Consider the following 23,611-nt stretch of genomic DNA (forward strand, 5'->3'; position numbering starts at 1 on the left):
GCCCCACCCTCAACCCCTGAAGACTCCAGTTCCATTTTCAAGCCCCACCCCCAACCCCTGGCATCTATTGGCCTGTTGCCTTGAACCCGTCACTTTACCTCTAGGAGCTTCAGTTTCCTCATCTGAAAAGCTGGAAAGTCCTGTCCATCTGGGAGTCAGAGGGACTGTGGTAAGTCATAAATATGAAAGAAAGTCAAAGCATTTGGTGAACTGTCAAGCTTACATCAGCCCATGTGAGAGGCAGGGGTCGTTCTTAGGATTAGTCATCAGGAAAATGGCAGGAATGGGAAAGCCCCTTTTATATATACACCTCCCTCCTTGGCAGCAAGAGACTGCGCTCTTGTCTGTGGGGTGAGGAGCTGCCTTCCAGATCTTCTACTTCTGCATATGTTGTTCCTTCTACTTGCAAGTCCTTTCCTTTCCTACCTGCTAAACAGTTTCTCCAATCTTTCCAACTTCATTTAAATGTTATCTCGTCTCTGAAGTCTCTTTTTTCTGCCTGGCACCCCTCCTCACCTCCTTCAGTGGCATCCTTCCCCTATGCCACCCCTGCCCCTGGCACCCCTCCCACTGTGACCGCAGCCTTTTGAACAGTTGCTTCCTTTTAGGTGTGTACAATACATTTAATCTGCCTAAAGGTAAAGATTGTGGCTTGTGGCTCATTTACCTCTCCATTCTCCACCTCCCCGCAACCCCCGTGCCTGGCATAGTGCCTGGCACAGCAGGGAACTGGCTGTGGCAAGAAAACATGGGCCACCAGGGCATCAGATTCAACATCATCACCAGTAAGTTGACATGAACCCTGATGTGCTGCACTGAGAAAGACAGTGGTCAGCACCCATGTGGAGTCCTGGTTAAAAATGTTTAACGTGGATCTAATTATGAGGAAATAATCAGGTAGATCCAAACTATGAGATAGTCTACAAAGATTTGATCTGAACTCCTAAAAAAATACTTGAAACCAAAGAAAAAGTCTGTTAAAAGATACTAAAAGACGTGACAGCTAAATTCAATATCAAATATCCAAAATCAAACCAGGAGCCCGCTTGGTAACTGCATTGAGAATTGTAATGGAAAGCCGATTTCTCACAATTGCCAGTCAGCCCTTCACAGCGAGGGGCTGCGAGGGGAGCTAGCTTTGGCCACAGAAAGCCCAGTCTTCGTCCCGTCTTCACCTCCAGGGACATGCTGACTTCCTTTCTGATGGCAGAGCTGCGGCCAAGTGGAGGGGCCTGAAGCTCAGCTCCAAGAGACTTTCTGTGCACAAGGCAGAGCCTTAGGAGTTCTCGGAAGCTTTAGATGGAGGAGAATTTTATTTATTTATTTATTTATTTTTATGTTTTTTATTTATTTTTGAGAGAGAGTGAGAGAGACAGCATGAGCAGGGGAGGGTCAGAGAGAGAGGGAGATAAAGAATCTGAAGCAGGCTCCAGGCTCTGAGCTGTCAGCACAGAGCCTGATGTGGGGCTCAAACCCACGAACCATGAGATCGTGGCCTGAGCCAAAGCCAGATGCTTAACTGACTGAGCCACCCATGCACCCCTGAAGGAGACCTTTATTACTGCTGCTTGGTGGTGTAATCTGTGCCCTCCCAGGAGGGAGAGGAGGGGTTGGTGGGGAGTCTCCCACGCTGGTTAGGACATGAGCAAGAAGCAGCAGGGAACTTTGCAGAAGTTCAGGTTCAAGGCACCCTCCATCCTAGTTCATCTCCAGAGAGTTGATGTAGTCCCGCACCCATTTCTTCTGTGGGTTGGCACACACCTGGCGCTTCCTTCGGGTGACAAAACTGTGGGAGAAGAGAACAAGATGAAACCTGGTCAGTCCCCGGACAATGATGGTCCTGAGCTAGGGCATTCTTGGAGCTCCATATGATTGGATTTGTAGCTTTTAAGGAAAGGATGTTTTCTCTACTCTTGAGTCATATGTCTCCAAACCAGAAACAGGTCTGTGTGCAATTTAACCCACATACAAACACGTGCAGCCTGGAGAGCTAAGGGGATATGGAGACTGAGGAGTCCAGAGTTGAGTTGGTCAACCACTAGCCTTTTCTCTGAATTTCTTTGTTTCAGACCTCATGCTGAGTGCTCTAAATGCAGAGAAAAAGAGGTGTCTTCTAGGAACTGAGTGATGATTGAGTAAGTGAGACATAAGAAGTGGTGAACATGCGATCTGGCTTCAGATAACACAGTGTCTGGCACAGGGTAGATACTCAACAAATGAGTGCATCTACATGTGCATGGGTGAATGACAGGACACGAACCTGATTCTTGATTTTACCACTTAACTTGGCAAATAACTTAAGGTCTCTGAATCTATTAATTTACCTCTAAAATATATAGAGAGAGGCACCTGGGTGACACAGTTGGTTAAGTGTTAGACTCTTGATATTGGCTCAGGTCATGATCTCATGATTTGTGAGATTGAACCTTGAGTTGGGTTCCATCCTGATAATGCAGAGCCTGCTTGGGATTCTCTCTCTTCCTTTCTCTCTCTGCCCCACCCAATTAAATAAATAAATTTAAAAAATATAGATAGAAATAATTCCTATTTTGCACTGTTGTTGTGAAACTCAGATAGCATGTATATTTTGGAATACCACACATGTATTATTATTGGAATGTTATGGAACCTATTCTTTAGGATAGATCAGACAACATGATACCAAAGGTCCTCGTATTGGGCATCTTGCTCAGAGAGGCTGAAGGTCCCAAGATATTTCTGTCAGTGTCAAAGCACTTCTATCAATTAACCAGACAGAATGCAGAGGCCTCTGAGAGTAAGAGGCCTTCTCTCTAAGGTGTTGTAGATGGCATGTGTTATCAAAGCCTGTCTACTTGGATCTTTCTCCAAGCATTATAAGCCCAAATGTTTTCAAAGTGAAGGCTTAGGTTGTCTAGTGAAAACGAGGATTTCTTGGTTTCTCTTTAGATTCTGTCTTGGATAGTGTTTGCTCTCAAGAAAGCTGCCTCTTCTTTTCAGAGACTCAGAGCCACTTACTTGATGATCTCTCTTTCTTCCATTTTAGTGTGCAGAGGAGAGGGAGGAAGGGGAGTATTCCACAATACTCTGTCATGCTAGGAGGCTCTCGTGCCTCCTAGTGTTTGTTTTCTGATGTGTGGTGGTGAGGGAGCCTCAGACCAACACCTGCCATTGTTCAGCCAGCAGTCAGACAGGAAATCCTGTAGACCTGCTATCCTCTCGCCTCAGCCCTGTAGCCTGTGGCCAGGAAATCAAAAGGGCAGGAAATGAATATCTGGGCTGAGGGTTTCTCAGGCCTCTGTTTACTCCTAATGAATGCGAGACTGAAGAACAACCCCTCCTGCCCCAATTTTGGGGGCCCCTACTTGTCTGATTTCCCTCCTGCCTTTCTGCTTGTTCTCTTGGGGGCAACCACCTTCACCTGCCCCTTGAGAGCAGGGATTCTCAAAGAGAGAGAGGGAGACAGAGGATCTTCGGGCTCTGTGCTGACAGTGGAGAGCCCAATGCAGGGCTCAAACTCATGAACTGTGAGCTCATGACCTGAGCTGACATCAGACACTTAACTGACTGAGCCACCTAGGTGCCTCTGTTTTTTTTCCTTAATGTTTATTTATTTATTTTGAGAGAGAGAGAGCGTGCAAGCATGAGTGGTGGGGGACAGAGAGGGAAGGAGAGAAAGAATCCCAAGCAGGCTCTGCACCATTAGCACAGAGTCCAATGTGGGGCCTGAACTCCACAAACCACAAGATCATGACCTGAATCGAAGTCAAGAATTGGATGCTTCACCAACTGAGCACCCAGGAGCCCCTCTGTGTTGTTTTATTTTTTCCCCAAGTCTCTGGCCCTAGGGCTTCATGGATGTTTATTGGATGACTTAGTGAACAAATTGCATTCAGTCATCAAGTTTTACTTGTCACTTCTATGTATATAGCCATACATTTGGAGGAGGAAGAACCGTTAGCACATAGCAGGCACCAACTGTGTGCCAGGAAATATTCTAATTTTGTTTTTCATTTTATTATTCTCACTCTGACCCAGTGAGGGGAGAACTCCTATTTCACTCCACTTTGCAGATGAAGAAATGGAGGCTCAGCGAGGATAACTGATGGGTTCATGCTCCTGCAAAGGCTCAGGGGCAGAGCTAGGATTCTAACAAAGGCTGACTAGCCCTGGAGCCAGTGCTCACCGAGACTCTGCTATAGATTTCCACCCTCATATTAGGAGACCCTTTCCTCCTATATTAAAAAAGTCCAGGGTGTCTGGGTGGCTCAGTAGGTTGAGCGTCCAACTTCAGCTCAGGTCATGATTTCAAGGCTTGTGGGTTTGGGCCCCGAGCTGTGCTCTGTGCTCACAGCTCAGAGCCTGGAGCCTGCTTTGGGTTCTGTGTCTCATCTCTCTCTGCCCCTCCCCTGTTTGTACTCTGTCTATCAAAAATAAATAAACTTAAAACAATTTTTTTAAAGCCCTGTCTCTAGCACTGTTTCCTAGCTACCCACTCCTCTTCTCACACTCCGTTCTGGACATTGCCACAGGGTTTTCATGCTGGCACCTTGGCTATTTCCTCTTTAAACAGCTCTTTCTTAAGACTTCAGGCAGCTCCCCACTTCTTCAGCCATCTGGGTCAAAACTTTTGTGTTATCCTTGACCCCCTTGCCATCCTTTCTCCTGACCTCACGTAACCCGCCAGGGCTTGCCGACTTTGCCCTTGTCTCCCTTCCTTTGCTCAGGTCCTGTTCAGCCTCAATACCACTCGTGTGGATAAGCATAACAGCATCTTATCTGGACCTGGCTTTCCAACTTATTTCACACTCACCCTGATGCTTTGGCGTCACCATGCTGACACTCAGGGCCCCAGTGCTCTCCTACATAGGGATGCTGCGTCAACCAAAGGAGAGTCCTGGTGACATTTGCTCTGCCTGGTGTACCAAGTTCCTCAGGCTTTTCTCAAACAGCACCTTCTACAGCAAACCTCCCATGAGTCCCTTCTTCCAACCCCGAGGTTGGATGTGCTCCCGCTCTCCTTTTGTAATGTTTTTATTCAGGGCTGCTCTAGTCATTCTGCATCTGTCTTTGCCTTGGATTAGATTGAGTCCCATGAGGGCAGGGATGGTGCTTTATTAATCTCTAGCTGCCCATAACAGGTGCTCAAGGGATTGTTTTCTTTTGAAAAATATTTATTTTTAGAGATAAAATTAGTAGTGTTAAATACTACCACTGACTTCAAAGGATGCGTCAGAACTAAAGGCAATGCTGAACACTTGTAGCTTTGCAAGTGTCCCAGGAGTTTTGGATTTAAAATCTTCACCATTATATAGGAAACTTCATGATTGCCCATTTGTGTTCTTTAAGTCTCTATCATCTTAACTCTTTAAAAATGTTTTGTTTAAACTTTATGTATTTATTTTGAGAGAAAGAGAGAGACAGCAAGTGCAAGTAGGGGAGGGGGAGAAAGAGGCACAGAGAGAGAGAGAGAGAGAGAGAGAGAGAATCCATGCATGGTCAGCATAGAGTCCAATGTGGGACTTGAACTCACGAACTGTGAGAGCATGACTCTGAGCCGAAATTGAGTCAGACGCTTAACTGACTGAGTCACCCAAGCACCCCTCATCTTAAATTTCTAAAGCAACTATCACTATTGACCTTTCTATAGTAGAAAGAGGAGGCTCCAAAGACCGTCCTTCACTTACTTTGCAACCTTGGGCAAGTCCCCAAACCTCTCTGGGTCTCAGTTTCATTGTCTGAAACATGGAGAAAATTATGCATACCTAACATGGTTGTTACCATAAAATTTAGAGATAACACACAGAAGGCATATGATACACTACAGGCATGTCTAGGTAGTAGGGATTGTTAATTTTTTGAAATGTATGAGTTTGCATATTTTTTAAAAAATAACTTGGCTCTAACTAGGGCCCTGACCTCTGACCTCTCCTCCTTAGATCCTCTGAAGTTGTAGGTGGATTTGATTGGGTGTGGAATATGGGGGAATGTGGAGTTTGTAATTGAAGAGGGATGATCACATTGATATTTTCTCTACACAGGGATGTTGTAGATCACATCAAAGTAAAAGTCACATCCATAAAGATCAGAGACCTGACCCAGGGCATCAGAATGGGGAGGACCCCCTGGGACCCCCTTCTAATTCTGTGTGATAGCAGGGGGGATCTGAAGCCTCAGAAGGAGGAGCTATGACTATTTGGGCAGCTGGAGGACGGGTGGGAGCGGATAGGGCATCCTCTTATAGGGCTCCTGTGGGGGACTGGCTCTGGGACAAAAGGTGTCCCTTCCTCACACTCCACTCCCCCCAGAGGGTCCACAGGGCTGAAACTCACACGACTGCTGGCATGGAGCACTTGCTGCTGGTGTAGAAATACTCCTGGAGGTGGCTGAGGGGCAGCGGGTGGGAGAGGTAGGCAAAGCAGCAGGGGGTGGTGTCCGAGGCATCTGGGAGGAGAAAGAAAGGAGAGCCCTGTATTCATTGCCATTGCACATAGGGTATTGTGCTGAGTACGTTATCTTGGATAGACTGTTATCCTCCTTTGGCTGAAATTGAGGCTCAGAGAGGTTCACTTGGCTATGGACACATAGTAGTAGAGTGGAGACTCCAACAGAGGACTTAGAAGATCTCTGCAATCCCTCATCTAGTCCTTGAGTCTAGCTTGAATCCTTCCCTCTACACCATAAGCCTCTCTCTGCCTTCAGTTCTATGGACATGTCGGGTTTCCTCCTGGCTTGGGCCCATCACCCTTATTCTTGCCTTCCTGGGATCCTCAATGGATTCAGAGCCTGGTTTCTTTGAGAGCTATGGTGGGGTGGGGAGAGGCTTCTAAAACTCACACTTCATGGTTCAGACTCAACCCCTAAGAGGAGCCTGAAGATATGTATTGCATCCTGGGAGCTTCCGGCTGAGGCATGGTAAGAAGGGCTCTGAACAGAGAAGGAGGACTTTTTCTTGGTCTGTTAATTCAGGATGACCCTGGAAAGTGTCAGTTGCTGTTTCCCAGTAGAGTAGGAGTGTTTAAGAGCCAATTAGAACTGGATTTGAACACCAGTTTCTCCACTTCCTAGCTGTGTGACCTCAGGAATTTACTTAACTCCTCTGGGCCTTTTTCCCCCATCTGTAAGTCAAATAGTAGGTGTAAATATTACATGATGTGGTATATAGAGCAATCGGCATAATACTTGATCCATACCAGGCTTTTTAACAATCCTCTCCCAAGTCCCACTTTTTCCATCTATGAAAAGGGGACGATATGACTGTCCCAGGAAGGCTTTACTAACTAATGCTTAGAAGTTTAGAAAACCTGCTGGCGATAGGCATGAGTTAGCTGTGTTTCAAAGTCAGTTTCGGCTACCTCTGACTGCTTATATATACCTCTGGCATCAGTGCACACTCAGTAACTGAAGGGCTTGCATGTAGACCCTGAGGACAGAAAAGTTGAGCAGAGGGTCCCTGTCATGAAGTGGCTGAGAGATCCAACAGGGACGACTGAACGTCTGGGTAAAGCAGTAGATAGGAACGTAAATCATAGGGTTCAGACAGCATAAATATTGCGGTTGAAAAGAGGACAAAGTCTGGGCCAATCTGAGGGTCTGGCCCCAGGGGCTGCAGTGGTCAGGACTTGACTTACATGGGGAGGCAGAGGCAGGAGCGCAGAAGGCGGCAGCGGCGAGGAGGACTGCAAAGGCAGCTGCGGAGGCCTTCATGGTACCTGTGGGTGGAGGCTGTGGGAGATCCACCTGCTGTCTCAGAATCCTCTGCAGGGATTCTCGACAGCTCGGTCCGGCCCTTTATAGACAGGCCAGTAGAGGGGGCGCCCCTCCCATCAAGGGGAGTTTCCAAAACAGCAGCCAGGCACGCGTTGACATCATAAGTGAAATTGCACAAAACGAGAAAGAAAACTACAATAGGGTCCGGAAATTTGAGGCTCTCTCTCCTCCTCACTGCCTCTGATCCAGAATGAGCTCATCACTGGTTCCTCCTTCGTCCTCCAGAAGAGCTAGTATAGGCATTTGTGGTGGCAAAACCTCTTTCTCTAATGGCATCCTCAGCTTCCTTTTCCAGGGCAGGGATCCTCATCAGAGGTCAGGATGTTGCTTCCTTGGGGTCAGAGGGGGCAGTTAGGATGGATTCGAAACAACTGGGTGTTTATTTGGTTGCTTTCAAAGTTATTGCTCATGCATTACAGATCTGTACTTCCCCTCTCATCCTTGGAAGGGTGTTATTCATAAAGTGCTTGATTGGGAAGGGGAGAGTTCTCTGATATATAGACCCCAAAGGAGGTGAGGACACCCATCCTATGGTGCCAGCCACTATTCTAATGGCTTTCCAGGTGTCAACTAATTTACTGTCCTTATGCCCATTTTCCCCATTTTACAGATGGAGACATTCATCTGTAAATGCTGGGATCCCATCTTGTTTTTAAGGTCTTTGTGGTACAACAGTTACAGAATTTGAAAACTGCAGAGGACCCTAGGGATCATTTCTTCCATGTTCTTCAACTGCAGAAAAGGAAACTGAGGTCCAGGGAGGAGAAGTGACTTGCTAAGAACACACAGCCAGTGAGCGATGGGATCAGAACCTGAGTGCTCTTGTTCCTGCTTCAGTGCTCTGCCCACTCAACCCTGCTTACTGTTAAAATCTTCATGGGTGATGGGCATCCTTGAACTGAACCCATGCAGCAGTCTTGATTACAGACAGGGTCCTTACTCCATTCCAAAGACTTGGTACAGCAAATCTTCATCAATTCCTAATTTGGATAATTCCTTAGAGTGACAGTTAGGCCTGGGCTGGACTGAAGTTGACCTCTGAATTATCTAAGAGAAAATTGTCTATCAACAATGACGAAAGCAGACGCGTTTTTAAAAAGTGTAACTTAAGAGGGGCGCCTGGGTGGCTCAGTCAGTTAAGCCTCCAACTTCGGCTCAGGTCAGATCTCACGTTCGTTCGTGGGTTCGAGCCCCGCGTCAGGCTCTGTGCTGACAGCTAGCTCAGAGCCTGGAGCCTGCTTCCGGTTCTGTGTCTCCTCCTCTCTCTGCCCCTCCCCTTCTCATGCTCTGTCTCTCTCTGTAACAAAAATAAATAAAACATTAAAAAAATAATAAAAATAAAAAGTGTAACTTAAGAAATGCAATCTTTTACCAAGAATGTTTTCTAGCTAGCTCTTGTGTCAGATGTAACTTGGTATCTGAGGGTGACTGCATCACCCAAAATGGGAAGACCTTACCTCTTCCTCACAGTGACTTTGAGGAAGGGAAGTTATTCTCAGTGTATAGAAGAGGTCATTAAGGTACTCAAACTCACACGGCTGATTAGTGGGACTGAACCGAGATGCTTCTGGTGGCTAGGCTTCAGCTTTTTCCACTGACTCATATCAGTCAGGCCACTACCAGTTACTGCGTCCGGGGTTGGTGCCATGTGCTACTCCAAACTTGTCATAGGAAGCCTCTTCTTTTTTCCTCATGACTCATGAACCAGGTTACAACAGAAATGCAGTTTTGAGAACCTGGCCATCTCATTTAAAGACACCCATTGCAAGTACTTTGGAAACATTCATCTATCCACACACAAATGGTCTGCCTGTTTTAATATTCCCCTCACATAGTCCACTTAGTTACCAAACATGTGAGGGGCTGCGTAGCCTGGTGGCCAAGAGCAAGGGCTTTGGTATTTTCCCCACTTTTTAGACAGTCTTCGGCAAGTTACATCCTCTCACTGGTTTTACTTTCCTCATCCGTAAACCAGGATGATAACTATGTTCCCCTCCACAACTGTTGAGACAATGAAGTTCCTATAAATGTATTTGTGCTTGTAATGCTCTTTGTACAATGCCTGCCACATGTTAAGCACTTAATAACATTAGCTATTATCAGGTTATTATTAAGAGTAAGAAAATGGCAGTCCTTTAGGATATTCTTTTTAGCAGTGTAGATCAATCTCCCAATTACTATAGTTAGTGAGGTTGTTTGTTTGTTTTTTTTTATAGAAAGTGTATTTTGAAGCAGATGGGTCAGTGGAGGCATAGAGAGGTTGAATGACTTAAGGTCACATAACCTGAATGGTAGAACTCAACATTGAACCCAGGTCTGTCTGAGTTCATAGACTTTCTATCACACTGCACTATTTCTAGAGAAATACTGAAACTTCTGCTAAGGTTGAGTTTTTCCATGTGAGCTCCATTTCTGTTTCCTTTTTCTGATCTCAGTTTCCGTCTTGAGGAAGAAAGCAAAGTATTTCCCTGGATACCAAACATGCCGAGTTGGGACACTAGCTGAGGTAAGAAATGAGGGGAAATCAGAGATGGACCAACATGACCTTCATCTTTAAATCCCGGTGACCCTTTCTGCTGTGTGTGTGTGTGTGTGTGTGTGTGTGTGTGTGTGTGTGTGTGTGCATGCGCAAGTAAAAGGTAGTGGGAATGGGGGTAGGTGGGTAGGGTGTGGTATTTTGAACAGGAATAGGCAATGTGTATGTCAGGAGTATGTTTCTTCCCTTTTGGTGGTGTGGATTGTGAGGATCAGAGGCAGAAGACCTTAATTATAATTCTATTTATACCCCTCACTACCTCCCCTGCAAAATCATATCTGGACTTAGTATATTCTCTGGTTCTGAGGTACTGATTCCATGAGGAAATCAAAGTGCCTACAGGGAAGTAAATGGTAGGGTACCTGGTACAGGGTGTGTGCTCAATGAACGGCCACTATCCTTATGATTTGCCCAGCATTGTATGTTCCCGGAAACTAGGGACACCCGTCTGTGTGACCCACGCACTAGTGGTTGAGAGGATCAAGGAGAGTAATGGCTGCGGATGTGCTTAGGAGACTGTAAGGTGAGGTACAAACATCGGGAAACCCTCTCTGCCCTTCCCCCACCTCCCGCTGGTGTGTCTCAGTCCTTATTCACCTACCAACTGTTCCTGTGAACTGCTGTGAGCCAGGCACTGTTGTAGGTGCTGCAGACCCCAGGGTGAGCAAGTCAAACACCTGCTCTCTGGAGTGTGTGTGTGTGTGTGTGTGTGTGTATACTGGACAATAGCAAGTAAAAATACCCTCTTCTATTGTAAGTCACCTTTGCACTGGTCTTAACTCCCCAGACAGAGTAACAACCTCTTATGATTTTTCATTTCTAGTCATTTTTTGTATTCTCCTCTTGCTTTACACTAACCTCTAGGATGTGATAGATGCTAAATTCATGCTGGTTTAGTCTTTTTTTTTTTTAATTTTTTAAAATGTTTTATTAATTTTTGATATAGGAGAGACAGAGCATGAGAGGGGGAGGGTCAGAGAGAGAAGGAGACACAGAACTGGAAGCAGGCTCCAGGCTCTGAGCTAGCTGTCAGCACAGAGCCTGACGCGGGGCTCAAACCCACGAACGTGAGATCTGACCTGAGCCGAAGTTGGAGGCTTAACTGACTGAGCCACCCAGGCGCCCCGTGGTTTAGTCTTAATAACTTCTTCTCACATCCTGAGTGAGCACCTGTGTTCTTTAGAGTTGGGCTGCTAGAGTCACATGCAGTGCTATTGCTGATCAGTGCTGACCTCAAGCAGATTGCTTACCTTCTCTGGGCCTCAGTTTCTTCACGTGTGAGGTGAAAGGTTGGTTCCAACCTGTTTTGGGTGGTGGATCCCTTTAAGAATCTGGTGAGTGGGGTGCCTGGGTGGCTCAGTCGGTTAAGCGGCCCTCTTTGGCTCAGGTCATGATCTCGTGGTTCATGGGTTCGAAACCTGCATCAGGCTCTGTGCTGACAGCTCAGAGCCTGGAGCCTGCTTCAGATTCTGTGTCTCCCTCTCTCTCTGTCCATCCCCCACTCACACACACTGTCTTTCAAAAATGAATAAACATTAAAAATATGTTAAAAGAATCTGGTGAGAGCTGTGAATGCTTTCTGTAAACACGTGGAGGCCTAGGCAGACACACACATCTGATTTTGCACGTATGAGGTTCACAGACCCAGCAGGCTCATTAACAGGCCTCTTGAGTCCACGGAGCTGGTTGTCATCAGCCACCACGCCTCCTGCCTGTGAGCACATTCCTCGCTAGAGCTAGACAAACGCTGTCTCCCACCTAGCACAGCCCTCCCTCCCCCCTCCTGGCTCAATCTCCCTTTTCCTCTTTTATTCCCTCTTTCCCTGAGCTCAGCTGGCTGTCTGCCCAGCTTCACACAGTGACGTTAGGAAACCAAAGGCAGGCAAGGAAAGTGAAACCTCATTCCCTCTGGATTCCAAAGCTTTGCTCAGACCTGGCGTTCCCCTCACAACCATGTGGGGAGCAGCTCTGGTTTTTCTAGCTGCTTTTTAAAAAATGTCCAAAGCAGGGGAAAGTCCCTCCACTCTCCAGAAAATCCCAGGGAAGCCTGAGGCAAAGTCATTTCCTTTGAGGAGCCTTGGTTTTTCCATCTGCAAATCGGAGAGGTGCTCCCTGGCTGCACCCATCCTGTGTCCTTGTTTACAAATACAAATCCTGTATCCCTCACAGGAGCCAGCTGGCTTCTGTCTCCACAGGGCCCTGCCTGGGGGAGCTGCTCCACAGTGCTGGCAGTGCTGTTGGAAGGTTGCAGGGGGGCAACACGGAAGACTTGCCCAGCTGCAGGTCGGATTCCAGCCCCTATCCAGGACTCTCTCTGCTGCACCTTGCCCTTCCCTGGGTCTGGCTCTGGTTTGCTCTGTGTTATTCTATTCTGCGCCTCCCTTCCCCTCCTGTGCATTTCACCAGGTCAGAGGTACGAACTGTGACAACTGTTTTATAGTTTCAACCACATTCGGGCTGGAGGGCTGCAGTGCGCCGCCCCCCCCCATGCTTCTCACCTCCACCACACAGGACGGTGGCTGTGTGCACCCGCTTGTTTTCTGCGAGCCGGAGACTGCGTGTGGTGTGACTGTCGATGCGCTCATCGCCTCGGTTCACTGGAGGAGCCCACCGCAAGATGCCTCAGGGATGGGGCAGTCCGGGGAGGGGGGCCCAGGGAGAAACATCAGTTCTTACAGAATTGTCGAGTGACAGGTGATCTCAGGTCCCCCTCCGAATGCTTTCAAGTCTGCTTTTTGTTTTTGTTTTCCTCTGCTTGTTTGTCAGAAGCGGCCCCTTTGCACCTACTCCTGGAGCTTCACTGCCCGCTCCTTCCCACTGTCCCCCACCCCCAGGGGAAAGCCTGGTGAAGAAGGCCAAACCGGGGTAGAAGTCAGACAGATCACTTCCTCTCTGTATGGCTTTCGACAAGCTGTTACCTGTTCTACAACCTCGGTTTCCTCTCTGGAAGTGGGGCAAAGACTGCCCAGCTCCGAGGACACCTCAGAGGACTAAATAGGCCAATCAGTACACTGCCTAGCACCATTCCTGGCACAGGAAGAACGGGGGTAACTGGTCCTGCCCTTTCTTCCTCCAAATGTCCAGGCTCCAGTGCTTTTCCCCTCTATATCTCCCCCTCCCAGTGGGGATGTTCAGCTCAGCTCAGTGTTAAGGGACATGGTGGTGGGTGAGGAGGAGTTGACTGTATTTTCCATTAGTCGTTAGGCACCGTGCTGGACATGTAGGCATTTTTTTCACTTATTAGGAAGAAAACATGTAGAAAACGGTGATGACTCAGGCCTGCCCTAAGCTTTCCTGCCCTCTGTGCATCGGACTTCAGAGACTGCCTCCACGCTCTGTCCTTCACTGGAATTCTCTCTCGTTCAGAGCTTGGATGTTGAGTGAGATACACCACCCCCCCCCCCTTCCTTCCTGGCTGTGTCTGCAGCCAGCATGAAGACCCTTTTTCTTTTTTCTTTTAAATATAATTTATTGTCAAATTGGTTTCCATACAATACCCGGTGCTCATCCCAGCAAGTGCCCTCCTCAGTGCCCATCACCCACTTTCCCATTTCCCCCACCCCCATCAACCCTCACTTTGTTCTCAGCCTTTAAGAGTCTCTTGTGGTTTGTCTCCCTCCCTCTCTCTAACTTTTTCCCCCCCTTCCCCATCTCCTATGGTTTTAAGTTTCTCAAGATCCACATGTGAGTGAAAACATATGGTATTTGTCTTTCTCTGCCTGACTTATTTCACTTAGCATAATACCCTTGAGTTCCATCCACATTGCTACAAATGGCCTGATTTCATTCTTTCTCATTGCCACGTAGTATTCCATTTTCAAAGATTGTCACAGACAGGCTTACAAAGGAAGTGACACAAGTTTCAGAATCTTACAGGACTCCTGTGGTTTGGTCTGAATTCTGCCCCTTTATTGAGCTGGCCTTGGGAAGCCCCTTCTTGCCTGCTGCATCCTTTCTCAGGGATGGGGGTCTCCAGTCTCTTGACTCTCCTCTTTGCCACCTCTCCCAACCCTGCTCCACACAGAGGCTGGCAGGACGTTCAGGCTACAATAGGGACCTGAGAACTTCCTGAGCATTGGCATTTTTGAGGACCTCCAGCCTGGGTGAGGAAGTCCCCTTGGGGAATTTCCTTAAAATGGAATTTGGAAATTCTGCCCCTTAGTCATTCCTTTTTTTTTTTTTTAATGTTTTCTTTATTTTTGATACAGAGAGAGACAGAGCATGAGAGGGGAGGGGCAGAGAGAGAAGGAGACACAGAACCGGAAGCAGGCTCCAGGCTCTGAGGTAGCTGTCAGCACAGAGCCTGACGCGGGGCTCGAACCCACGAACGTGAGATCTGACCTGAGCCGAAGTTGGAGGCTTAACTGACTGAGCCACCCAGGCGCCCCACCCTTAGTCATTCCTTGTAGAGGCAGTTTTCAGCAGTGAAAACAGAAGGGACTGGGAATTAGGACCTGAGTTTTAGTCCTAGCTCACTTGAAACCTGGTTGTGATATTTTTGGGAATTATTTGCCCTTTGTGGGCCTCAGTTTCCTCATGTAGGAAATGGAAAGTTTTCTCTATTAAGAGGTACAAGGCTAAAGGATTTCTAGTGTATTAGAGGAGATTTGGAGGTAGGTGTCCTGTTGCCCCTAATTCAGTTCACATCACTCCTCTCAGAGGTGAGGCTGAAGGCTTATCATGCCTTCGCCCTGTCCCATCTTTCTAAGGCCTGGGACTCAACACATAGTTCATAAGGTCCTTCCCGAGGCAGAGCTGCTTTTATCCATTTCTGTTCCATCACCATGCATCTGTTCATGCACTCATTCATCTCTGCATGAGTGCCATTTAAAATCCATTGTTTAAAAGTACAAAAAACAACTTTGGCTAATGTTAGCAGGAAAGTAGTACTGGGGGTGAAGGTGAGTAGTTTGTGGGATGGATAAAGCATTGGAGCGCCTGACTTGGAGGAAGAGTGGTAAGAAACCAGAAAAGCTCTGGGTGTTTGGACAGTAGGCACTACCTGCCCCTCTCATCAGGGTACCACTGTTGAAATCATTGTACTCCAGCCATTCTTCCTACCCACTTCTCAACCTACTAAGGATTCATAGTCCTGGGGAGGCAGGATGGCCAGCCAGGCTTGTGTCATTTGCTTGGTTCTTGTCTTGGGGAATATGGAGCACCTGATCTTTAGTACTATTGAGACTATATACTTTGGGGGAGAAGTAATTCCCCTAAAAGGTGATATTTGGAAGGGATAATGGATGCTGTGTAGAAAAATTACAACATAAAACAAATAATCAAAGAAACAAATTAAACTAATACTCCACCCACCCATTCACCCGTCTATTCATCTATCCATCCGCCCATCCGTCCTTTCAGCCAACTGAGCCAGGCACATTTATTGAGCATTCCCTAGGTCATGCCATGCACTTAGATATAGTACAAAGCCGTCCATCTGAAATACCCCAAGACTCTTCTTAAAAGGACTTCTCTATGGAGCTGAAACAAAACTAAGGATCCAGGGAAAGGAACTTATGTATATCCATATATCGCAGGATCCCAAACAATGTTGTTAGGGACAGGGTGACTCAGTCTAGATGTGGGCAGATAAGGGATGGTTTTTGTGAGTGTCTCATCCTGCCAGGAGAATGCTTATTATGGGTGCAGAACAGACTGTGGTCAGATTAGACACCAGAGAACCTGGATCAACTTCTAGTCTCTGCTCCTCTGGAGCAGTGAGCAAGTCATACCTCCTTTTCCTTATCTATGAAATGGGAAGAATGGATCTAAGAACCCCTACTTTGCCTAACTCAGACAACTGCTGTGGAGGTAAAATGAATTAATGGACGTGAAGGCACTTTCTAAGTACAAAGACAGAGAACTGTTTTCATCATGCTTGCTTCTATTTCCAGAGTGGCTGATGAAAACACCCACGGCTCATGTGTTACCCTTACTGCATTCACGCCCTCACTGTCCACCACCAAGCCGTAACCATGGAGAGGGGCTGCTGAGTTTTTCAGTTCCTTAGGCTGGTGGATGAATGTCCTCCCAGAGAAGTGGAAGATCAAGGCTCCATGGGCCCCAAGTAGGCTGGAAACAGCAGCTGGGTGAGTGTGTATGTGTGGGAACAGGTCCTGGTTTCCTGTGGGTGGGAATGAAATGACAAGTGGAGGCCTAAACCACGTGGGTGGCCCACTTATTTTCAGCTCACAGTAGGAAGGAGCTGGGTTCTCTAAGTGTGACCAAGTCAGTGCAGGAGGCCACATATGAAACCAGAAGGTAAAGCATGCATGGTCTGAGGGAATTGGCTCCAGTTTGACAGGGTTCCAGGCCATGACCCTGGGTGAGGCAGGCCAACTCTCTGAGCCTGTTTTCTCATCTGTGAAATGGGTGGCTTGCCAGCAGGGAACAGCCTGTTGGTGGTGCTGGATCTTTGTCACTTGCTGCCCTAGGTTGAATGTCTGGGCCGGGTGCAGGCCTGCCTATCTGCCCCTCAGCCAATCTCTTCCAGCTAAAGACTTTTTCCTCATTTAAAGAGCACTCCCTGTGCTGCCTTTCCTTGGTGGTGGATGACACATTGCTACAACCTCAATGGAGGGAGGGCAGTTTGGCAAAATCTATTAAAAACCTAAAAGCACATACTGTATTTAATAAGCTCCAGCAAGCCTACATCTAGTTCTTTATCTTACACATATACTCACATGTTTAAGGGACTGATTAAACAATCCTGGCACTTCCATACGATGGAATCAATCAGGCAGCTACTAAGAAGAGTGAAGCAGGTCCCCATAAGCAGATATGGAACGATCTATAACGTACACTAAGAAGCAAGGGACAGAATGGCTTGCGTAGTGTGCTACACATATGGAGAAAAATAGAGTTAGCTATGCTTAGAAATGCATAGATTCTCTATTGAGACTCCTAAGAAACTGGTAACAGCTGCTTTCCTTCCTGGCTAGGAAGGGTAGTGGGAGGGGGGACAAGAGTAGGAGGGAGACCTTTTTTCATTGTATATTTTTTGTATCTTTAGAATTTCAGATCACATTAATTTCTGATGTATTTATAGTTATTTGGCAGGCTGTGCCCAGACGTCTGGGGGAGAATTCTGATGGAGTGTCCTTCCCCGTCTTAGGGTCTCTTTTATCCCTCAGTCCAGTGGGAGAACCAGGCCTCTCCATGGTGTTCTCTGAGGTGGGTTGAATCACCCAGGGGCTCATCTTTGCACCTCCCTCACCCCACCCCTAACGATACCCTTCACCTCATCAGGGAAGTGGGTTTTAGAATCACATGTTGACGCTTAGGTGCCTTTCCCCACAGAAGAGTGACATCTGATCATTATCTCCTCTGACAGAGGGTATTTCATAGTGGAAACAGCACAAGCCTTGGAGTTGCTCAAGCTTTGGTCCAAATTCCAGCTTCTGCTGGAAGTGACAGCTCTCACTGTCAAAGCTTGAGAGACTGCCACGATCTTGCTAGATGGTTCCTTCCTCTGTGAAATGGGCTGGTTGCTACTGAACTCAGGTGGGGGTGGGCGGACCACGAGATGAAGTCATCGTATAGATGCCTGGCACGTTAAGAGTGCTCAGGAAATGGTAGCAATCGTGTCTCGCTGTCACTGAGGTCATTTCAGCCAGTCGGGCCCCTTACCGTGATGGAGGGAAGAAACAGTAGTGGTTGGAACCACACCCAGCTGGGCAAACACTTATGGCCCCACTGGGCCTGTCTGCCAGCAGTGCCTGTCGATCAGATGGTCTGGGAGGGCCTCAAGTTTGCAGTCAGAGAGAGAGACTCTCTTCAGGTCTGGGGTCTGGAGACAGTGGGGGCAGCCCCAAGGTGACTGCAGGATGGAGTTGGCTCTGGGGCTTGCTGTGGAGGCTCTCTTGTCAGGGAAGAGGCTGACTTGGGAAGGAGCAGAGGTCCTGGAGGATGGGGTCTGGGACCAGTAGGGACTCTGGGAGCAGGGGTTTTTATCTCCTGGCTCCAGAGACGACCTCACAGTGTGGGGATTGAGCTCTCCTGCCACATAGCAATTGTCCTGGAAATGATTTGCCTCGAAGCTGTGGAAACACAGCTCTTTCTCCCAGGATAAGCAGTGGTAGGGAGCTGAATTCTTGCCTGGTTGTCAATTCACTCAGTGACTGTTATTTAACTTAGCTAAGCCTTGATTTCCTTGTTTCTGAAATGGTGATAGTAATATTACCCACTGTTCACTGTGAGGGTTCGAAGAAACATGTGAAGCGTCACAACAGTGCTGTTTTAGTAGAGCTGACTGGTGTAAAATGAGGGGAAAAATCTTAGGGAGGGAATGACTCTTTGACTTTGGGGAAAAAAACATTTAAATGCATGTTTCATTATAAAAGGGGAGCCGCAGGAGACCCCCTACCTCACCCCACCCTCCGCTGTATTGCTAAAGAGGACTAAATTGTTCTACACAAAAAGGAAGTAGGATTGGGAGTTGTTTCTGGCAGTGTGAGAGCCGGTGTGGGGTTGTGAGGGAGAAGAGGGGAGATGTGCAGGACCCCAGCCTTGGGAAGGAAAACCAGGCCATGGGGAGATGAAGTCTTTCTGGCAGGAAATGGCCAATGGATTTTTAAGGCAGGGATCTTTATGGCCAATATCCTATTCAAGTTCTCACCTAAATTATTCTGTGCTACATTCATGCAGCATCATATTTTGAACCCATCCTATGTCTGAATGTCCAGTGAGCATCTTTTGACACCAATAGCCTTACATCAGTGTTGTTTTAGGGGGATGAAAGAACGAGGGTCCCAGCACATGTGGGGTGAAGCAGCAGGTGAAGAAATGGAGGGTCAGTGGAGCTGGAAGTTGGAGAAAGGGTGCCTGGTTAGAACAGGAGCCTTCAGTTCTCCTTGGGCCTGTGGATGGGGCCTGACTCATGACTGCTTGGAGCATCTGAGGGAGGGGATGGAACAATGGTTTCTGATAGTCTGGGGAGTCTCTGGATGACCCCACAGCAGAGGCTGCCAAATGGGTGCTTAAAAAAGGTGGAGAACATGCTGAGACAGGTGTATGAGGATTAGATGGGGCCCTGGCAGCAGGGGAGGGGCCAGGGGCCCTGCCACACCCAGAGAACAGATGACAGGTTCCCCCAGCTGCGGCACTGTGGCAGTCAGGAGGGCTCAGGGGCTAGGTGACATGAGCCACACCTTGTCACAACATCACCTGAAGCCGGCAGGACGGGAACCATGTTCCTCACCCACAGCCAGGGCCCGGAGGCCGCTTAAGTGCACCCTGAAGCCTTCTCGGGAGGTAAGCAATAGCTCCATGAGGAGTCTGCTACTTCACACTGGCCGTGACTCTTTCCCTGCTGAAGGGCCCCTGCTTTATTCCAGGGGAGATGGTTTCCCTTAATTGTCATTGTTTGTAGCTTCCCCCATTTCAGTGTGACCATTTGCTGAAAATAAAGAGAACACCTTTTCCAGCGTATGTAGGTTGTAACCTGTACATTTTGACACTGCACGTGATTGTTGCTGAAGAAGCACGCCCACAGTCATGGTCGCGTAGTCCCAGACCGCCCTTCAGCTGAGAAACTGCCCTCTCCTCTCGCAGGCTCTGGCAGGCTCTGCCTGCTTTCTAGCCTCAGCACTGCAGACATTCAGGCCACTGGATCTCTCCTCAAAGCTCTGTTGACACTTCTGAACACAAGGGGGACTCTCCCTTTTGTGTCCTGCTGCTGTCCTGAGATTTCCTCAACCTCCTTAAGGAGGCTTGATTTTCCCCCAGGGGCCAGGCAGGAAATGCTCAGAAAGTAGGGAGTGGAACTATTTTCTTAAAAAAAAAGAGAGAAGAGAAATAGAAAACATGGAGGCTGAGGCTGAGTGAGTGACGAGGGGCTGGAGCCCTCTGTTTGCTCTGTCTTGTTCTGTAGAACTTGTCCTTCTAAACTTCTGGAGAATGGGCATAACATTAGACAGTTCTTCCCACAAGGCTCTTTGGGAGGCTTAAGTGAGATAACAAGGAATTGAACAGTGCCCTGCACATTGGAAGCCCTCAATACAAAGTCGCTATTAACTGCTTTGACTATTCCCTCCCACCCTCTGTCCTTTTGGTCCATTCTTTCCTCTCACACCCACTTTCTCCATAGAGCCATTTGTGAGGAAGTGGGAACTCTCCAGTTGGAAGTGAGGGGCTGGCATGTGGAAGTAAAGATCCTCATGAGTAACACATTTGGGGCATGGACTTTGTACCTCCCCCACCTCCTCTGCTCCTTGAAAACAGGCTCCGCCACTTACTAGCTGACCCCCGGGCAAATGGCTTAACTTTCCTGAGCCTGTTTCCTTATGGGTATTGTGGGTGATGGTTCTGGACTACAAGCTGTGGCTGGGATAATTAATTGACAAGCTGTATGTAACGGGCCCTGCAGAATGCCTGGACACAGCAAGCACTCAATACGTGTAGCTGCTTCAGCTAAAATCAATACTGAAGCTTGACTGGTCAGGCCAGCAGCCTAGGAATCACTCTTGACTTTTCTTTCTCTTGCACCTTTCTGAGGTTAGGATTCCCCAGCAGTGACCATGAAATAAGGGTTTTGGTGCAAGTAGTTTATTGGGAGATGATCTCAGGAAGTTCCAGTCGGAAAAGTGATAGCCAGTGAGGACTCTCAGGCAGAACGATACGTGCTTGCAATAGCAGGTTGGCCAGGAGTTGCATGGCCTAGATTAAAGAACATGAGCTGAGCCAGTAAGATTCTTCCACTGGGGACCTGGTAATTGGGAATCAGAGAGACTGGGCAGTGTGGGCATGGTCCCCCTGGAAGCTGAGCCTGGAGTGTAGATTCTAGGAAGATAGCTCACAGGGTCCATGATGGGGGCTGGGTCAGGCACAGACAGATCCCATCTGGGGACTTGGACTCAGACACAGATTGGATTCTGGCTTGTTCACTTGCTAACTGTGTGAGCCGGAGCAAGGTGCTTATACTCCCTGAACTCCCCATGGTTCTCTCATACGTCTCCTATGGCTATAAGCCCTGGCCTGCAAGGTGGAAATTAGGATCAAAGTGGCATGTGTAGAGTGCCTGAAACATAAAAGATAGCCAGCGAGTGTTGTTTCATTTCTAATCACCTCACCTCTTGCTCCTTGGAGCTGGACAGTGACAGGGTTGCAGGTCAGAAGTGAGTTTGGGAACAGATGCTCCTCAGGACGTGAGAGCACTCCAGCTAGAAAAAGGGAAGCGGAGGCCCTTTCATGACTCAGAACTTCCACTTTTGGGGCCCAAGACAGGATTGGGAGGAGTTCCCTGCCATTGTGAGATGTAGGCAGACAAGCACAGTATTTGTCACTCAGTGGGGGATTTCTGGAGGGGAAAAGTCCCCCCAAGAGACTGGCAGGGACCCTGTTCTGCAGTTAGGCGAGAAAGGAGGTGGGTGGACACCCTACCAGTCCTACACGGGCTGCCTGCTGAGCCCAGGAAGGAGAAAACTAGAGGTCCCACTCTGGTTCAGCCCCAGGATTAGGTGTGGTATGCTTGTGGTCAGACCAGAGTCACAGGGAAGCCACAGTGGGAACGTCTTCAAGCTGACTCCTGCCTTGCTCATAGGCTTCCATGACAGGGACACGGGGTAATGATGATTATGCAAGTAAAGCCCTAACATAGAAAAGCTACAAATGATTATAACAGATTCAATTAATGCAGAGGTACCCAGAGTTGTAGCTGGAATCTTCTAAGTCTATAAACTCAGGTTTATAGGAAAGAAAACTTTGCTCCTATAACTTAATTTGATGTCTTTGTATCCTGCCCTTTTGCTGGCCTGATGGGAAACTTATACCTCAGCCTTTCTGGGGGTGTGCCTGGGTGTTTGGAGGGTATGTATGATGATATGTCCCCACAGGTTATTGCTGAGCCTTCTTGCCTGGGGTTAGTATGGCGTTTGGGTTTGATGGCATTCTGAGAGTTTGGGGTCACACTTGAGGACATGGACACCTTCCCCAGGGCTGCTCTGCCCCACCTGTGGACACTGTACACAGCTCTTTCTCTTGGGGACCCCTGGCCGCCTGGCTGTGCTGCTGGGATGCCCATGCAGCACCTGCCTCTCTCCAGACCAAACCAAGACTCTCTTTGGCTTGGAAAAAATCCATACTCTTCACTAAGTCTGGTGAAGACATTAAAAAAGATCACTTTGAATTCTCTTTTGTCCTTTCCGCAGAGGACTGAGGCTTTTAGAACTCACAAGCCAAAGAGACTCATAGTTTTAGTCACCGTCCTGTGTCATGTCCCCTGAGAGAGTGGAGGAGCTTTGTGGTGTGGATGATCCGTCTGAATGAAGAAAGGGAAGAGATGATAAAAATAGGAAAGTACCTGAAAAATGTCCAGCCAGAGAATGAAACTTGGAAGGTTGTCTTTCAGCAGCCCTCCCTTATCCAGGAGAAATGTCTATAATTTGATCTGCATTTCTGTGCATGCATATTTGGAACTCGGAATCAGTCTCTCAGGGTGCAATGCCCTCTACACCCAGTTAGATTTCTCTACCTTCTCCCCAATGCCCACCTGTGTTACCTTTTAAAAAATGCCATGCTAGGGGGGACCTGGGTGGCTCAGTTGGTTAAGTGTCTGACTTTGGCTCAGGTCACAATCTCACGGTTTGTGGGTTTGAGCCCTGTTTTGGGCTCTGTGCTGACAGTTCAGCCTGGAGCCTGCTTTGGATTCTGTGTCTCCATCTCTCTCTACCCATCCCCTGCTTGCACTCTGTCTCTGTCTATCAAAAATAAAATAAACATTAAAAAATGTTTTTTAAATGCCATGCTAGGGAGCCGTAGAGTATAGCCCAACAGTCTGGTCTGGTTGCATCACCTCCCTCTGCACAATCCTGACTTTTTCCTGGTAGATATATTCTTAAAGGGGCAGCATAGAATTGCTGTCTCTGCGAGTGCCCTCAGTCTTCCAATCCTCAAGGTCCTTATTTAAACAACAACTCAACAACAAAAACTATTGAGGGGTAACTTCTATAAATTGTACACAACTTATAGCTTGATGGGGTTTTTTTTCCATAATATTTTATTGTCAAATTGTTTTCCATATAACACCCAGTGCTCTTCCCCCTAAGTGCCCTCCACCATCACCACCACCTCTTTTCCCCCCTCCCCCTTCCCCTTCAACTCTCAGTTCATTTTCAGCATTCAGTAGTCTCTCAAGTTTTGCATCCCTCTCTCTCCCCAACTCTCTCTCCCTCCTCTGCTCCCCCTGGTTCTCCATTAGGTCTCTCCTGTTTTCCTGCTAGACCTATGAGTGCAAACATATGGTTTCTGTCCTTCTCTGCCTGGCTTACTTCACTCAGTATGACACCCTCAAGGTCCATCCACTTTCCTACAAAAGGCCATATGTCATTC

The 23,611-nt window shown here is 47.8% G+C and overlaps 1 protein-coding gene and 1 long non-coding RNA gene across 3 annotated transcripts in view; one reads left to right on the top strand and one right to left on the bottom strand.

Annotated features, from left to right (window-relative positions):
* The first annotated feature begins 70 nt into the window (after positions 1-70).
* LOC115281433 overlaps positions 71-23,611 on the top strand; it is a 45,281-nt gene continuing 21,740 nt past the window's right edge. Inside the window, exons 1-3 of one of the 2 annotated variants that reach the window (XR_003904305.1) lie at positions 71-169; positions 10,185-10,255; positions 13,530-13,691. This is a non-coding gene — a long non-coding RNA (uncharacterized LOC115281433). Of the gene's footprint in view, positions 170-10,184; positions 10,256-13,529; positions 13,692-23,611 lie in introns of those variants that run through there. The other variant, XR_003904304.1, reaches the window with a different exon arrangement.
* CCL5 (C-C motif chemokine ligand 5) lies at positions 1,597-7,746 on the bottom strand. The gene is made up of 3 exons (XM_029926764.1): positions 7,611-7,746; positions 6,312-6,423; positions 1,597-1,786 (listed from the first exon to the last, which is right to left on the bottom strand). Exons 1-3 carry the CDS (start codon positions 7,684-7,686, stop codon positions 1,699-1,701), a joined length of 276 nt encoding a protein of 91 aa, XP_029782624.1. The 5' UTR covers positions 7,687-7,746; the 3' UTR covers positions 1,597-1,698.

Source organism: Suricata suricatta, chromosome 17 (assembly GCF_006229205.1).
Source record: "Suricata suricatta isolate VVHF042 chromosome 17, meerkat_22Aug2017_6uvM2_HiC, whole genome shotgun sequence".
NCBI classification, from domain to species: domain Eukaryota; kingdom Metazoa; phylum Chordata; class Mammalia; order Carnivora; family Herpestidae; genus Suricata; species Suricata suricatta.